The sequence below is a fragment of the Peromyscus eremicus genome, chromosome 22 (genome assembly GCF_949786415.1).
Source record: "Peromyscus eremicus chromosome 22, PerEre_H2_v1, whole genome shotgun sequence".
Taxonomy (NCBI): Eukaryota; Metazoa; Chordata; class Mammalia; order Rodentia; family Cricetidae; genus Peromyscus; species Peromyscus eremicus.
Window position 1 is genome coordinate 13,771,519 of NC_081437.1, and position 16,138 is coordinate 13,787,656.

Sequence of the window (16,138 nt, forward strand, 5' to 3'; positions counted from 1 at the left end):
TTCCGGTTCAGTGAGAGACCCTAAGGGAATAAGAGCATAATATACCAGAAAAAACAATGTCCTTCTCTGGTCTCTGCGTATGTGCACAGACTTGTACACTCTTTCCCCCCCCCCCCACACACACATCACACACAGAATTTCTTTAAAGTGTTAAATGCGTAACCAAAAGACAACTGACAACATTGATAACAGTTTCTTAGTGATAAAGTCCCCAATTGGAAATAGTCGATGTGTTTTAACTGTCATTTGTGTTTGTAGGTTTCTCTCTCTTTTTTTCCTGCATTTTTTGGAAGAAGCTAAATAATTTGCCCTGTAATCTCCCCTCAGGATGGACTATGCTAGCTGCCTCCAAGCATCCTTTAATGTTGTGAATTCTTAGCTGTGAAAACTGAAGAATCAGGTCTGGCTCGGTGTGGGAAAAGGACTGTCTTCATGGGTAGTGAAGTACTCACACCTTTTCAGAGTCCTAGTGGTCATTCTCCTTTGTAAAAATAAAACTTAAGTCTGAAACAGTCAAAGGCAAAGTGATAGACTTCAAGAATTTGTACTTTGGTTTGGTTATTTCTTCTCTCTTTAAATAGCTGGTAACCATTTTGAAAGTGAAGGTGAATGAAAACGGGATATTTTGGCAAAACTGTTGAAATGCAGGGTCAGTCGAAGGTATCTCACTGTGACTGCTTATGTTGTTCCTGTGACTTTAATTTATATTTCCCTTTCTCCGGTGGTGTTTGCTTAACTATAAGTCTACTTTTTTTTTTATTTAAATTGCAAAACCAATTTTCATCATTGTTATCAAAGCAGAAAAATAGAATTAAAGCCGAAGCAGAAATTAAAGTTATTCATCATTCTGACTTGTAGAACCACTGTCAACTTCTTTATTTTCTCCAGATTGTTTGACATTTTTGTAGAAATACCCAACCTAGACATGATTCCATTAACACTGAACTAAGCAGGTTGTGAAGAGCTGGTCAAAGATGAGGGATAGGCAAGATGGTACTGTGGGTCAGCTTGCTTTGTTAGCATACCACCGCACCAGGAAACAAGGGTTGTGAAGAATAAATACAGTAAAGATGCATGTGATAGCCAGTCCTAAGAGCTCCGACATGGCCCTGCAGAGGTGACTCACTTGATGGTCAGCAGTGTGAATAGTCTTCCTGCTGCAAACATCAGGCTGTGTGGGGAAAGATGCATCACACTCAGCAGCAAGTCTAAGTCCCGTAAGAAAAGATGATCTCTGGTACCTTTCCTGTACCTCACATTCCTTTTTGCTGCAGTTCTGGGAATCAAGCCAAGGGCCTTGCGCATGACCAGGCAGGAGCTCTGTCACTGGCCAGTGTCCTCAGCCAGGCTCCATTTCCGACTGTGTTCTCACAGTGGTAGGCCTGGCCTTGCCCGTCACAGATAGCAAACGTGTGTATGTTGTGGATGTGATAGGCTCATTGTATGTATCCGACCTTCATTTGGGAAGTGTGTCATGGGTATTTTTCCATGTTACTGCTTCTCCACTGTCTTCTTTTACTTTTCAAAAAATGTTTTAAGTGTATGGATGTTTTGCCTACATTTATGTCTTTGTACTGCATGTGTGCAGTGGCCCGTGGCAGCCGGAAGAGGACATTGGAGTGCCTGGAACTAGGGTTACAAATGATTGGTAGTCACCACGTGGGTGCTGGGAACCAAACCCAGGTCCTCTGAAAGAGCAGGAAGTGCTCTTTATACAGAGCCGTTTTTCTAGTCCTTGGCCAAGCCATTAGGTTTTTTTTGGGGGGGGTGTTTTGTTTTGGGGGGGATTGTTTGTTTTCTGGTCTGAAACAAGGTCTCATTATGTAGACCAGGCTGGCCTGGAATTCATAGAGCTCTGCCTGCCTCTGGCACCTGAATGCTGGAATTAAAGGCATGTGCCACCACGCCTGGCTACAAGGGTACACTCTGTTTTGTATGAGTGCTTGTGTCATCGTGTCAGAGCTGATTGATGGCCATTTGTGTGGTAGGGCTCTGGGAAGATGTATTCTAGAAATAACACACACACACATGAGTCAACATTTTTCAGCATTAAAACTTCTTCACATTAAAGGGGGCATTGATAAGAACGTGGTGCCACAGGCTTCACTAGACTGTCATTCTATGGGGACAAACTTGATTTTCCACAAGGTTCCCAGTGCCTGATAGACACTCAGTAAATACTTGCTAGATAAATCAAATTAATGAAGAAGATGTGAAAGCTAGAGATGATTAGTTTAAGCCAGGGCATTTGTTGCTACTAATAGCTAACATTTATTTAAACTTAATTTGTGCCAGCCACTGTTCTAAGTAAGCTACACACATCGACTCATTTAATCCTTATGTTATTACCCTATTTTTTATAGTTAAGAAACCGAAGTCCCTTGCCCCGATTAATGTGGGGTGAGGATTTTGAGTCCTGGCGGTCCAGTTTCACAGCTGGGGCTCTCTCATCACTGGGGCAGTGGTTAAGAACACTTGTTCTTGCAGAAGACCTGGGTTCAGTTCCCAGGATCCACACAGTGGCTCACAACCATCTACAATCCCAGCTTCAAAGGGACCCAGTGCTCTCTTCCGGCCTCTGCAGGCACCAGGAGCAGATGTGGTACACATAACATACATGCAGGCAAACACTCATGCAGATTAAAATAAAATAAATCTTTAAAAAAAATATGTTGATTTCTGACTTCCTAACTTCATCCTCCATGAGAAGTGAGGACCTCTCCTTCACTTTGAGCCCAGGGCTCGGCTTTGTTCTGAGCCTGACAGAGCACTGCTTTGTTTGGACTTCACCTCAGCTCCGCTCCTCTCCAGACAGTGCTAGCCTGGAATAACTGCCTTGTCCTGCATTTGCTGAGATGGTCCAAGATTCCTCTGGTATGTGATCTCCCTCATTTGCAGTGCGTCAGAGAACCTGATTTTGTGAGATTAAAGGTCCGTTTCTTTGATCTTAACCTTGCCTGGGCTAGAACACTGCCAGCTCTTGAGACCCAGCGTGAACAGAATGTAAGGACAGAGCAGGGTAAGCGCTTCCATTGAAGCTAACTGGCAGCCCAGAGCTCGGCACACGGGCACTTGGACTCCATGCCCAGTGAAAGGACAAGCTCAGGACCACCAGGACCAAGTTTTCAGCACATGGGAGAGTTATTGTCCCAGAGGGACAGAGGACATAAGGGACAAAGACAGAGATAGAGGGAGAAGGGGAAGGGAACCAGGGAGAGAGGGCAGGGGAATTTGTCCCCAAGGGATAAGGACTGCCTCTGGATAAAGGAGACAGATGTGACACACAGGAAAATGGGGGTTTATAAAGGTACAAGGGGAAACCCCGTGTTAGGATGAGGTGTTTAATTTTAACTGGGCATGTTAATTAGATGAGCCAAAGGGGTCTTCTGATTGCTGGACTTCAGTACTTTGATAGCTGGACTTTGGTGGTCAGCCTCAGGAGGAGGAAGTGGCCAGATAAGGGACTAGACCTTGGGGGCCAGCTTTAGGAATGTAATCTAATGGTTTAGCAAGGCAGAGGGAATCAGGGAGAAGGGCAAGGCCTGCCAGAGCCACACGCCTGGTATCCCTTCACTCAGATTCTGATAAGGGCATACTGTCTGCTACAAGGCTCTAAGTCTTCCTTCAGTGACTTAAAGTCAGGCTTTCAGGTGCATATAATTACTTGTATCGTTTGTAACACCAGTTACTGAAGTAGGATGTAAATGCAGACTGAGAAGTGATTAATTAGCTAACAGCTACAGGAGTAAGTCTCCAAAATGAGAGCATTCACGCCTTTCCCACCCAGCCCCAAATACTGACAGTGATGACCAGGGAAGTTCATGGGGTGGGGGTGGGGTAGAGTTTTGTTCCTGTGAGAGCAGCACGCATCAAATTGCAATACAGAATCTAAAAGTGACAAGGTGCCAGCAGGACTTCATCCCACTGTTCTCCCAGAGTAGTGTTTTATCAGCCGGCTTTGCTGTCAGCCTTCGGCGTTGGTTTTCTGTCTTTAGTGGCTGGTGAGGCACTCTGCCCTTTATGTTTCATCATAGAGGACAGGCCTTCAGGGAAAGGACTCCTGGCCCCTGTGCACTGCAGCAGATCCCCGGCCACCAGTTGTTTGCTCTGCCCTGCCCTGTGTTTATTATCGTTGTGGAGAGACTTGTCATTACATCACTTGGGATTCTACTCGTCAAAGGGGGCGGGGGCGGTGCTTAGCCACTGTACAGTGTTGGACCATGTTATGAACTCCAGGCTGACAATACTGGGCAGATTAGGTATTTACCACCTGAAATTAATGATGCTTAGAAATAAAATGACTGAGGATCTTTTATTTTATCTGCACTTTCTTTCTCTTTCTTAGCTGTGTGTGTCTGATCGGTGATCAGCTTCAAAAAATGTTTACCTGTTAACATTTTATTTTTAATGCTACAACATTGGGATGAGAAACCTTGTTTATGTTCAGTAGTCCATGTTTAAACTTTTCTGTGTTCCTCGGACCCTTCAGTAGTAGTACGGTATATAGCCTGATATCCACCCTCTTAACGAATTTAAGTGTGAAATACAGTCTTCTTGCTGTAAGAATAATATCATACAGCAGAGTTTATGGTTGTATGTGATTGAAATTTGTACCCTTTGAACATCAGTTCCCCACCGCCAGCCCTCCTCCAGTCTTTGGTAGTGACCATTCTATTTTTATTAGATTGGCCGTTGTAAATTCTTGGTGTAAGTTAGATTCATGTTGAACTTCCCTTTATGTCACTGGCCTTTCATTTAGCGTCTGAGCCTTCAGGTCCATTCCTGTTGAGGCTCTCAATGTCAACACCACAGTTCTCATCATAAAAGGAATAAGTAGAGATAGTCTACTCTGGAGCCATTTTGAGTGACCGTGTCCCAGGAACACAGATTTAGGTTACCCTAATTTCTGTGTTCCAACATGGAAGCAGCTTCACAGGGTTTTTATAGTTTTACAGAACAAAGAAAGCTATAAATCAAGGCAAGCTTAAAATGCAGGGTTTCTATTGCTGTGAAGAGGCACCATGACCATGACAACTCTTTTTTTTTTTTATAGACTTTTATTTATTATGGATACAGTGTTCTGCCTGCATGTGTCCCTGCATGCCAGAAGTGGGCACCAGATCTCATTATAGATGGTTGTGAGCCACGATATGGTTGCTGGGAATTGAACTCAGGACTTCTGGAAGAGCAGCCAGTGCTCTTAACCGCTGAGCCATCTTTCCAGCCCCCCGTGACAACTCTTATAAAGGAAAGCATTTAATTGGGGGACTTAGAATTTCAGCGGTTTAGACCATTATCTTCATGGCTAACATGGCAGCGTGCAGGCAGACATGGTGCTGGAGGAGGAACTGAGTTCTACATCTTATTCCTCAGGGAACAGGAAGCAACTGTGTCTTCACTGAGTGTAATTTGAGCATAGGAGACCCCAAACCCCACCCCCATAGTGCCACACTTCCTCCAACAAGGCCACACTTCTTACTTAATAGTGCCACTCCCTTTGGGGACCTTTTTTTTTTCCTTTCAGACCACCGCAGGTGGGTATATGCTATCTGATGACATTCCTAGCTATTGTTAGTTTTAATACAGAATGGGGCAAGGATGTTCCAGAAGGCTAACACTAGCCCAAGATAAGGTAATTAGCTTCTGAACCTGCAGAATCCCAGTCTCTCCACAGCACTGACAGTCCAGTTGGTCCATCAGTCTCTGCACAGATTCCTTTAGGGGTTTTGATTGAAAGCCAGACATAGCTTCTTTACAGGAATTTTCATTAACAAGGCACATGATAGTTTCCATTTTACTTTATGACTGAATGATATTTCATCCTGTGTGTGTGCCTCTGCATATATGTGTGTGTGTGTGTGTGTGTGTGTGTGTGTGTGCCTCTGCATATATGTGTGTGTGTAAAACATTGTGTATGTATCCCATTTTCTTTAGCCATTTATTTGTCAGTGGATATTTGGGTTGTTGCTCCCTCAGTTATTGTAAACAGTACTGCAATGAACAGAAAGATGCAAATACTCTTCAATCCTGTTTCCAGTTCTTCTGAGTATCTACTCAAAAGCAGTATTGCTGGATCGTATGGATCTAATTTGGGAAACTTCAGAATTGTCTTCTATAGTGTTACAGGGAGCTCATCAGAGCTGACGACTCAGACACAGTTTGTAGCAATTGAAAGTCTTTATTCCCGACTGCTAGAACTACACTCAGGTATTTGGGTCCTAAGTGTAGCCCAGGGGTCCATAGCACAGAGTTTTTGAAGGAAAAAATCACTGCAGGGGGGCTTCGCAGAAGTAAGCAGTTTAACAGAAGCTAGCTATGGCGTCTGGACTTCAGGGTCCTGGGATAGAGTTTGGTAGTTCTCCATGGAGATAAAATTATTGATACGCCTGAAACCGCTTCAGCAAGAGTACAAAATGGAGGAACCTCTGTGCTGTCTTGCCCTGTCACGTTCTCCACTGGATCTGTGGGCGTGGGTCAGATCGTTGACTTCGTCTGTTTTAGAGGGGCATAGTTGGTCCTAAGGACCAAGTAGCTTAACTGAGTTTATTCTTTGTTTGATGTAGCTGGCCATGCAGTTGAGGATGCATGGTCCTATTGTTAGCAGGTCAGAATAAGAATCAACTGTCGGGCTAATGTTAGCAGGTCAGAATAAGAATCTACTGTCAGGCTAATGTTGGCAGGTCAGAATAAGAATCTACTGTCAGGCTAATGTTGGCAGTCAGGTGGTCAGATATGGGGACCAGATAAACAGAGACTAATATAAAAAACCTGAGTGAAAATTGTATATATTTATAGTTGTAATAAGATATTTGATCTTTGTGCATCTTGTGGAAAGTGCATGCCCCATCATGTGGTGATATATTGTGTACCCTAATAAAATTTGCTGAAAGATCAGAGAGACAAGGAACAAGCCACTGCCACATCTTACCTCTAGGACTCCTCAGCCTGAAAAAGCTCTCTAGCCGAAAGGGGCTTCTGGCGGAAAGAAGATTCCTTAGCCAAAAGCACCTCAAGACAAAAAGCCGTTAGCCAGAAAGCCTTTAGTTCCTGTTTCCTCGGGGCTTATATACCTTTCTCCACCCAGCCATCACTTCCTTCCTAGTGCTGGGATTAATGGCGTGTGTGCTTCCCAAATACTGAGATTAAAGGTGTAAGGTCTCAAATGCTGGGATTAAAGGTGTGTGACTCCCAAGTACTGGGTTAAAGATGTGTGCCACCACTGCCTGGCTCTGTTTCTCCCCTAGACTGAGTCAATCTCATGTAGTCCAGGGTGGCTTTGAGATCCAGATGGATCTCTGCCTCCCGAGTGCTAGGATTAAAGTTGTGTGCCACCACTGCCTGGCTTCTGTATTTAATCTAGTGGCTTGTTCTGTCCTCTGATCTTCAGGCATATTTTATTAGGGTCCACAATATGTCACTGCACAGTCACTCTTCATTCAATTTTTAATGGCGTTGTTCAGTTGCTTGTTCCTGTATTTTAGACAGTACCCTCTTGCCAGGTAGGTGGTCTGCAGGCGTTTTCCCCCGGGTAGGCTGCCTTTTCCCGTTGTTTCCTTTCCCATGCAGAGAGAGAGTCAGACTTAGTCTCACTGTTCTGGGTTTTGTCTGTTGTTCTCTGTGGTTTTGGTCTTGTTTCTGATGCCGTTTGCTAAGACCAATGTTACAAATGTTTTTGCATGTTTTTCATAGGAACTTTACGGTTTCTTGTCTTGCATTTAAGTTTTCAGTCCATTTCTGAGTCATTTTTGTCCGTGTGTGTGAAGAGGGCTGGTTTATGGTTTGGTGTGTGGATACCCAGTTCTCTCAGCACCGTCTGTTGTAGAGACTGCTGTCGCCCTGATGTATGATGTTGGCACCTATGGAAGGGTTTTAATCGGATGTGCGTGAGTTATCACTGGACACCCCTTGCTCTTCCATGGTTTGTACGTAAGTCCTGGTCTTCCTAAGGGACAGTCTGCTTTCTTGCCTTTTCCGTCTTCCCGAGCAGCGTTCCCAGACTCCTGCTCCAGACATCAGTTGTCTCCCATAGGATAGGATGGTGTCCCTACCCTAGAGTCTTCCCTTTGACTCTACCTGCAAACCCCGTGGCCACATAACGTTCATCAGTTTCTGGGACAAAGACCCCTGGGGACATCACTGAATTTTCACCTGTTACTATAGTTAACATTTATTGAATACTTCATGTATGCTGTGCTGGTTCTAAGAACGCCATGCGACTTTGTATTTTTCTGCCTGCTTGGTGACTCTTTCATTATATGCTCCACTTGTCAACTTGCCTGTTTAATCTCAGGGGTTTTCGTGGGGTGGGGGAGTGATGCTGTGTTACAGCTCTGAGGGGAAAGGTATCCTGGCAGTCGGGAGCTAAGGAATACCACAGAGTTACACTTAGACACAAACCTCACCCAAGGGATTTATTGGGAAAGACACAGGAGGGTGGCTGCCTCCACTCGGGTGAGAAGCAGCAAAGAACTTAGCAGGAGGCAGGCTTTATATAGGTTTCTTGGGAGTGGAGCTTCCCAGGGTGGCCTGGATTGGTGGGATTCTGTGGCCTGATCTTGGATATTGGGGCAAACTCAGGGACTGGTGGGATTCTGTGGCCTGATCTTGGATATTGGGGCAAACTCAGGGACTGGTGGGATTCTGTGGCCTGATCTTGAGCTTTTTTTTTTTTTTTTCTTCCTGTAAGGTGGAGTTTGGCCACCTGCCTCTTGAGAGGCTGGAAATAGCCATTATAGCCATCAGAATAGTCTGACTGGGGTAGGGCCTGGCCTCCCGAGGGCCTGGGCCTGGCCACTCGGCCTCGAGGGGTCTGTCTACAGGTACATCTTCTGAAATGTGAATCCATATTATTACCTAAAAAATTTATTCAAAAACTTGTGTAGGATTGAAAAGCTGTTTAGGAAGCTATCTGATTTAACTTTCTACTTTTTGGTGACCCAGCTAAGTGTGTTAGGAATTTTTTCCTTGTGTATTTTCTTTGGAATTGCATACAAGCTTTGAAGAAAGTTCTCTGAGTCATTCAACTCCTTTGGGTTACTAATGGATAAGCTGTGTTTTCTTTTTTTCCTACCTAAACTTACATCTCTTAGTTCCCTTTTAAAGTGGAATCTTTCTTTGGATTTTGAAAGGTTGGGTTTCACTTGTCTAGGGTTGACTTCTTGCGGGGGGGGGGGGGGGGGGGGAGACACACACTTGGATCAATAGCATTTCATAGGAAACAGTGTTGAAAGTGTGAGCCACTAATATGAAAAGGAGGAGTAAATGGCCCAAAGACAAGGCACGGCGGCTGCTGGTTAACACTAACCCAGTGTGGTTGTTCTCAACTGATGTCCCCTGGGGGACTGCATGCTCATGTGTGTGGACTCACTCAGATGTGTGTCACGTGCTAAGGATATGGAAATGAGGTAGGCCTGATCCTGTCCTAGAGGACTGTGTTCTAGTGAGGACGTAGACACACGTGATGTGTGTGGAGATCACTGTACAGTTAATAGGTTAATCGAGTTAATGGAGAAGCCCCTGCTGAAGGGGCTCTGGATACAGAAACCCTGGTCTTGCACAAGTGTATCTGCGTCTTAGGGGAGGAGGTAAGGCTCCTTGTATTTCAGATGTATCATTAAGTCCCCTCCCTCCTCCTCCTCCTCCTCCTCCTCCTCCTCCTCCTCCTCCTCCTCCTCCTCAGTGCTGCCCACAGAGCAGGGATTTCTCAATAATGACCACTGAAGACTCTTAGGCCTCCCCAGAGAGAGAGCTTCAGCCTTGAATGCCACCTGCTGTGCTGACTAGATCAACCTTGACCACATACAGCTCTTCCAGGACAGGTGACAAAGGGAGTGAACATCCACACCCCCCAGCGTATTTCACAGGTCCATGAAACTTGGCATCAGTCCCATATTGTTGCTCACTTGAATTTCTTCCCGATAAGCTGAAGATCGGGAATTCTTAGTGTGTGGAATGAACACACAAAAGGACGGGGTGATGTGACTTTGTGAGGATTCCCTGTCCTCCTCCAGGGACTTGTGATTTTGCACACACAAACTAAAGTCATTAAGGTCCTGACAAACCATCTCTTCCCCACTATTCTTCCCTTGTCATTAGGATTCACAGTGAGGAGGGTTTGAGTCAGGGTTCGGATGGTTCACGACTAGGCCTCAGCTACATTTGCAGTAGGAAGATGCCATGGCCAGAAGTGTCAGGGCGTCTTACTCTTGACAGCCTCATGCTTCAGGTGTGAGCAGTCATGGGTAAAGCCGTGTTTTTACTTTGCCATTACTATCCATTTTATTGGACTCTCTGTGGGTTATGGTACTGAACACTGAGTTGCTCTGGTTTAGGTGTGAGCTCTGTTTTCTCTCCGCCTCTGGTTCCCCTGCCCTCCCTGCAGTTCTGTTTCCCTCCATGACAAGTACGCTCTCAGCAGTCCCAGCATGTGATGGTGCTGTAAGGTTGCCAGGTCTTATTCTGAAGAATTTGGGCAAGGAGGGAGCAGAGCAGATGATTGGCTCATAGTCTGGCCTCTCTCAGCCTTCCACTGTTGGGAAAGACTAACGGAAGAGGCCTGTGCACAGGGTCACCTGTAGCCATACTGTAGCCATACTGCTAGGCTGTGGGCCTTGCAACATTGCAGAGCTCACCCCTTCATGTACCCAGGGCCTTCCTCTAACTTCACAGACGATTATGCTGAATGTTAATGATTCTCCTGCCTCTTTCCCGTCGGCTGTCTACAGGTGGATGGCCACCACAACCAGCCAGATGTTGTTTAGTAACAAGGGAACTCATGGGTATTTCCTATTGAAGATTGTATTTGTAATATGTATTTCCTTGACAGCGCTCAAGGTGTGAGAGTACTAGCAGTAAACATCTGGAAATTACCCTGCCAGGCTTTTCCCAGGTGTGCGGCCCTGTGAGGTCAGTTGTTATTTTACTGAGCAGGAAATTAGCACCAAGAGATAAGTAATTTGTCCAAGCGCGTATGCCTTAGTGAGAATAGAATTGGAACCCAGAAGTCTGGATGGGCACTGGTACTTTGCATTGTGGTGCTGTATTCCTCTCAAGTAAGGGCTGAAATTGTTATTAAAAGTAATGCCACTAACGAACTGGTTGCGTTGGATGTAAAATTGATTACTTCTGTCGTAGTTAAGCCTAAGTTGAATTATCTTCACGTGTTGTAGAGAAAATGAGCGTCGTCTTGACACTTCCCTACTGAAAACCACCTTGCTTGCTTTGTGTCCTAGGAGAAGACTTTGCCGTTGTACAGCAAGAAATCATTATGATGAAAGACTGCAAACACCCAAACATTGTTGCTTACTTTGGAAGCTATCTCAGGTACATTGTTTATTTTCCTTTTGAAAAGCGGTAATGATTCCATCACCTAATCCACCTAACTGAATAAAATGGACTCCAGTGCTGTGGTTCATGCTTAGAGGATAGGATCTTTTCTTTTCATATGAATGGAATTTTTGTGTATGACCTGTTACGCTAATTCTGTAACAGTGGCACCTCTTGTGACTTGGGGATTCTGGGTGTGATTTCAGGGAGGAGCTGGCTCTAAATGTACCCGCTGCTGCCCCTTTCTTCTAGGCTTGAGGGTTCAGTCAGGAGCATCTCATTCCCAAAGGGTTTTCTTTATTTGTTTAAGGATTTTTTTGTATGTCCTATACTGATGATGGTCTCATTCTTTTGCTTCATTTTGTTCAAAAGACTCAGAACTGTAATTATTTCCACAACATACTTTTCCAGGACCCAGAGTGAACTTTTGACTCTGAACTTAGTGCTTTTGTTGTTTGGGCAGGTCCCATGCCGTAGAGGAGTCCCGCAGCAAACCTGGTTCCTCTCACTGTCTGCACAGTGAGTCTGACACCGTGACCTAGTTGCTTTTAAGGTCCCTCTAACAGGAAGCTTGGAGAATGTTTTCCTCTGTCACTGGCCAGGGTCACTAGGCCTGTTACAGGCTCCTGTTCTCACATGACCCACTTACAGAACATTCTGAACACAGCAGGTAGAGGCCCCTGGGGAGTGCAGACCAGCTCTGCTCACTCTAGCTGAGCCTGTTAGAGTCTGTTAAGCGGGATAGATTGGATGGAGACAGGAAAATGATCATAGCCCTCTCACGGTGGGGTGGGTCAGTGCTGTTGCACAGTTCCGAGTGGATTCTTGTCTGCCAATTGGACACTAACTCAACAGGGATTGGTTCAAATATCAGCCCAACAGTACATCTTCAGGACCTGTCGCTGTGGTAGGAAGTGGGCCCAGCGGGGCAGTAACTGTATTGGCTTGAAGAAACATCTCTTAAAATACTTAAGTTTATGGTGCTAGTAATTGATTCCAAATACAGTAAAAGTCACCCCTGCGAAAGAACTTGTTCACCTGCTTCTGGTCCTGACAAAGTGACCAGCCTGGACTCTACTCAGCATTCCAGAGCGTTCTTCCTAGGACAGGCTGGTCTTCTAAGGAGAGCTGTTGTGCTTCCCCTGGGACATGGGTCTAATCCTGTTTCTCAAGCACTGTGGGGCATGCAAAACAAACCTATGTATATGGCACCCTCCATGTGGTAAAATGACCGTGGTCTTCTTGCAGGGTCTGGACAACAGTGTGATACGAAGTTAGGGGCTTGAGTGAAAATGTCAGGATCCTGGCTTTCCTCAGTAATTAGCAGTGTGGTTTACGGCAAGTTATTTAGTCATTCGGTGTCTGCGTTTCCTCCTCTGTAACGTGGAGGTGCTGACACCTGTGTGGAGGGTGCCTATGATGACTGAATGTAAGTCCGTGTGAAATGCAGGAGCAGCGTGAGAACATCACGATGCCCACTGAATGGTAACTGTGGCTGCGCCAACTGCACCTCACTGTTCTGAAAGGATGTCACATCAGTCCTGATCGTTTCCACACCGTTAGCAGTATGCTTCTTCGATGATACTTCCAACTTACAAACGATGCTTGAGAGCGTTTAGCATCGTTTGCTTTTATTTTATTTTACCCTAATGTAAAGATTACAGTAAACTTTTTTTCACTCAAACTAAAATTAAAACTAAGTTGGGGTTCTTTTAAAACCCCAAACTGAGTTCTTTTAGTGTTATGGGAATGTGACGTGAGGGTGCCACTTTAGATGGGTGACTGTATCCCACTGCCAGCATTGCTGACGAAGACTGCTTGAAAGCTAGTGGAAGAACAAAGGACAACAGCCCTTCCTTCCTTTCTCCAGCTCTCTTCCAGTCTTCTTTATTCCTGATTAGGTCCAGACTTGGACCAAAGAGGGGCATGGAATCCTAAGAATTGGGTCTGTATTGTGTTCAAGCTGGAAAGGACGGAGAGATCTTGTCATCCAGCCACACTGACAGACGAGAAAACAGGACGTAATGGAACCTTTCTTCTTGAGGCTCAGTTGCTTGTTGCTGGCAGGATTTAAGCCTGGCTCTGCCCATCCTTCACTGATTGATGCCTCTTTGTGGAGCCAACTTATTTTACAAAGGGCCAGGGGTTTGGAGTTCCGTACACCACCCTCGGAACACTCTGTCACAACTTTCTTCTCTTGCTGCCACTAGAGTGTATTAGAACAGACTTAGACAAAAAGATGAGACGGTCCAAGTGTGCTTTGGCTTCTGACAAACCTACCCTTAGGGATCAGAATCAGCCCATGAATTTTCTTCGGAGATGCCCAGCCAATAGTTAAGTTCCTGAAGCCCACTTTATAACAGACTGTTTACTCTCACTGCATGAAAAGATCCTGTCTGAGCTCATGTGGAGCTGAGTACTTGAACTTAACAGGCCCTTCAGCATCATCAGCATGAAGTGTAACAAGAACTACACAGACTAAGCTTTCTTCTGGTGGCTTAAAATTAAGTAACAGTGTGCTAAACATTTAATGCACATTCTCTGAATGTTTTTGTATGTGTTCTTTTTTTTTTTTTTTTTTTTTAAGAAAAAAGAATTAAATCACCAAAGACTTTTCCCTTAACCCCATTAGAGCCAAGGACAATTTAACCTCAGGTTCTTGCTAACTTTCTTTAGACTGAGAAGAAGGCTGTAATGGTCACTGTTAGTATACAGTTCCTCTTTAAAAGAAGCCTTTCATTTTGGAGCATGTTAGATACAGAAGAGTTGCGCAGGCAGTAGAGTTCTTTGTGGAGATCTTCCCCTGCCTTTCCCCGTGTGAACACAACCGTGCTGTATCAGTCAAGTGAAAGGAACATCTGCTCTGGCAGATCTTACACTTCACTTGGGTCTCATCGGTTCTCTGCCAGTGTCTCTTCAGACAGTGAGAGCACTGGAAAAACATCAGGCCGTGCTGAGGGGTTCTAGCAGAGTAAGTCAATCACTTTCTGTTCCCTAAGGAGAGAGCGCACTGGATGGGTTATTGTCTTTATGATTTTGAGTATCCATTTTAAAACGAACCAAAAGATTTCAAATTCGACTCCCAGGTAATTAGCCCATCTGAAAATGTCCAGCAGTTACTGAACGTGGTGTTTTTCACGTTGGTGACTTGCGTTGAGGGGGAGTTATTTTTGTGAATGCAGTGGTGCAGCCTTTGGTGGGCCCGGGGCCTCTGTCCCTGGGAAAGCAGTTTAGCTTGCGTGCCCAGCAGTACTGACCCCAGTGTCCTGCTCACAGCTTTTGTCCTGCTTGTCCTTATGCCCTGTTTGTGAACACGTATAAGTCACATAAGATACGTCTGTGGTGTGTGGAAGATGAAAAGATAGACTAAGACTTTCAGATGAGTACAAGAGTTGTTAGAACTTTTTTTCCTATAAATTCTAATAACAGCAAACTGGAAGATTAAAATAGTGAGAGACACCCTGCCTTTTCTATTTTTGTTTATTTATTTATTTATTTTGGGGTAAGGTAGAAAAATTAATTTTGAAAGGTTAATTTTACAAAATAAGAAAAGGCTTCTAAGCATTTATTGAGGAATAACATTTATTCCAATTCAGATACCTAGCCACAAAGATCCACAGCTTGTTGGCCTGCATAAAATGGGCCCATTGACACAGCCCCGTCCTGTGAGACAGACGGTGTGTGAGTGACCCAGTGCCCAGCGGATTTGTCATCACAGGGGAGACATTTGAGACAGACAGAGTCATTCTTCTAAGACATTCTGACCACTCAAGCTTTTTCATTTTTTATGAGAGATTGTAACCAATGGAATGTTACAAATGCAAAGCATTTTTAGTGCATTTAAATGGTGTCAGTATATAGAGTCCACATTTTCTCTTTGCCTGTATAAACTAGAAAGTCACTGCATAGACTAAATAAACATTGTCTGTAAGTAAGAAGAGACAGGGAACGGAGCTGTTTTAAGTGGAAGACAGTGGCGGTGAGTCTGAAAGACAGCCGAGAACTCGTCCGTGTTCGTTTTCTCTGCTGTGGGTAACTGTTTTCAAACTGGAAAGGGCAGGCAAAGCAGTATTGAGATGGAGTTGGAGCATATGGCAGGTGAGGAGGTAATTACAAGGCAGCGAGACACTTTAAATGAATTTAAGCTTTCAGATTTCTATAAGCTCTTTTTTTTTTTTTTTTTTGAGACAGGGTCTCTCTGTGTAGCTTTGCGCCTTTCCTGGAACTCACTTGGTAGCCCAGGCTGGCCTCGAACTCACAGAGATCCGCCTGCCTCTGCCTCCCGAGTGCTGGGATTAAAGGCGTGCGCCACCACCGCCCGGCCAGATTTCTATAAGCTCTATCTCACACTGAACACTTAGCAGATGTGATTGTCATCCACTATCAGTAGATGTCTTTTTCACAAATAGAAGAGACACTGAAGATTAGAGATAATCAATGACTAATTTGCAAAAGGGAGAAAGATGACTTCTAAAAAATACAATCAAATCCGATGTCAGCCATTGCCCAGCAAACACGGTGAATAAATTATTAATCATGTCATCAGTGAGCGCCTACAAGTGGCAGCTACCCTGGCCTTTGGGGAAAGCAATACCAAATCAATCCCATCTCATTTTAATGTTTTTACTCTTAAAAGAGAAAAAAAAACTCTACATCTTCTGTGAGTTCCTGGAACAATTTAAGGTGATTTAAATAAATGACTGTAAGGTAAATTATAGTACAAGTGAAGAGACAACCTGCAGATGGCGAAATCTTTGTTAGCTATTGATCCTACGAAGAATTGATCATCAGAATATATCTGGAACTCCAGGAG

At 44.6% G+C, this 16,138-nt stretch overlaps 1 protein-coding gene across 2 annotated transcripts in view; it reads left to right on the forward strand.

Annotated features, from left to right (window-relative positions):
* Positions 1-16,138, forward strand: part of Map4k3 (mitogen-activated protein kinase kinase kinase kinase 3) — a 150,309-nt gene that overhangs the window by 57,292 nt on the left and 76,879 nt on the right. For both annotated transcript variants that reach the window (XM_059248481.1, XM_059248482.1), the window contains exon 3: positions 11,232-11,322. In XM_059248481.1, coding sequence (XP_059104464.1) covers positions 11,232-11,322 — 91 coding nt within the window. The remainder of the gene's footprint in view (positions 1-11,231; positions 11,323-16,138) is intronic.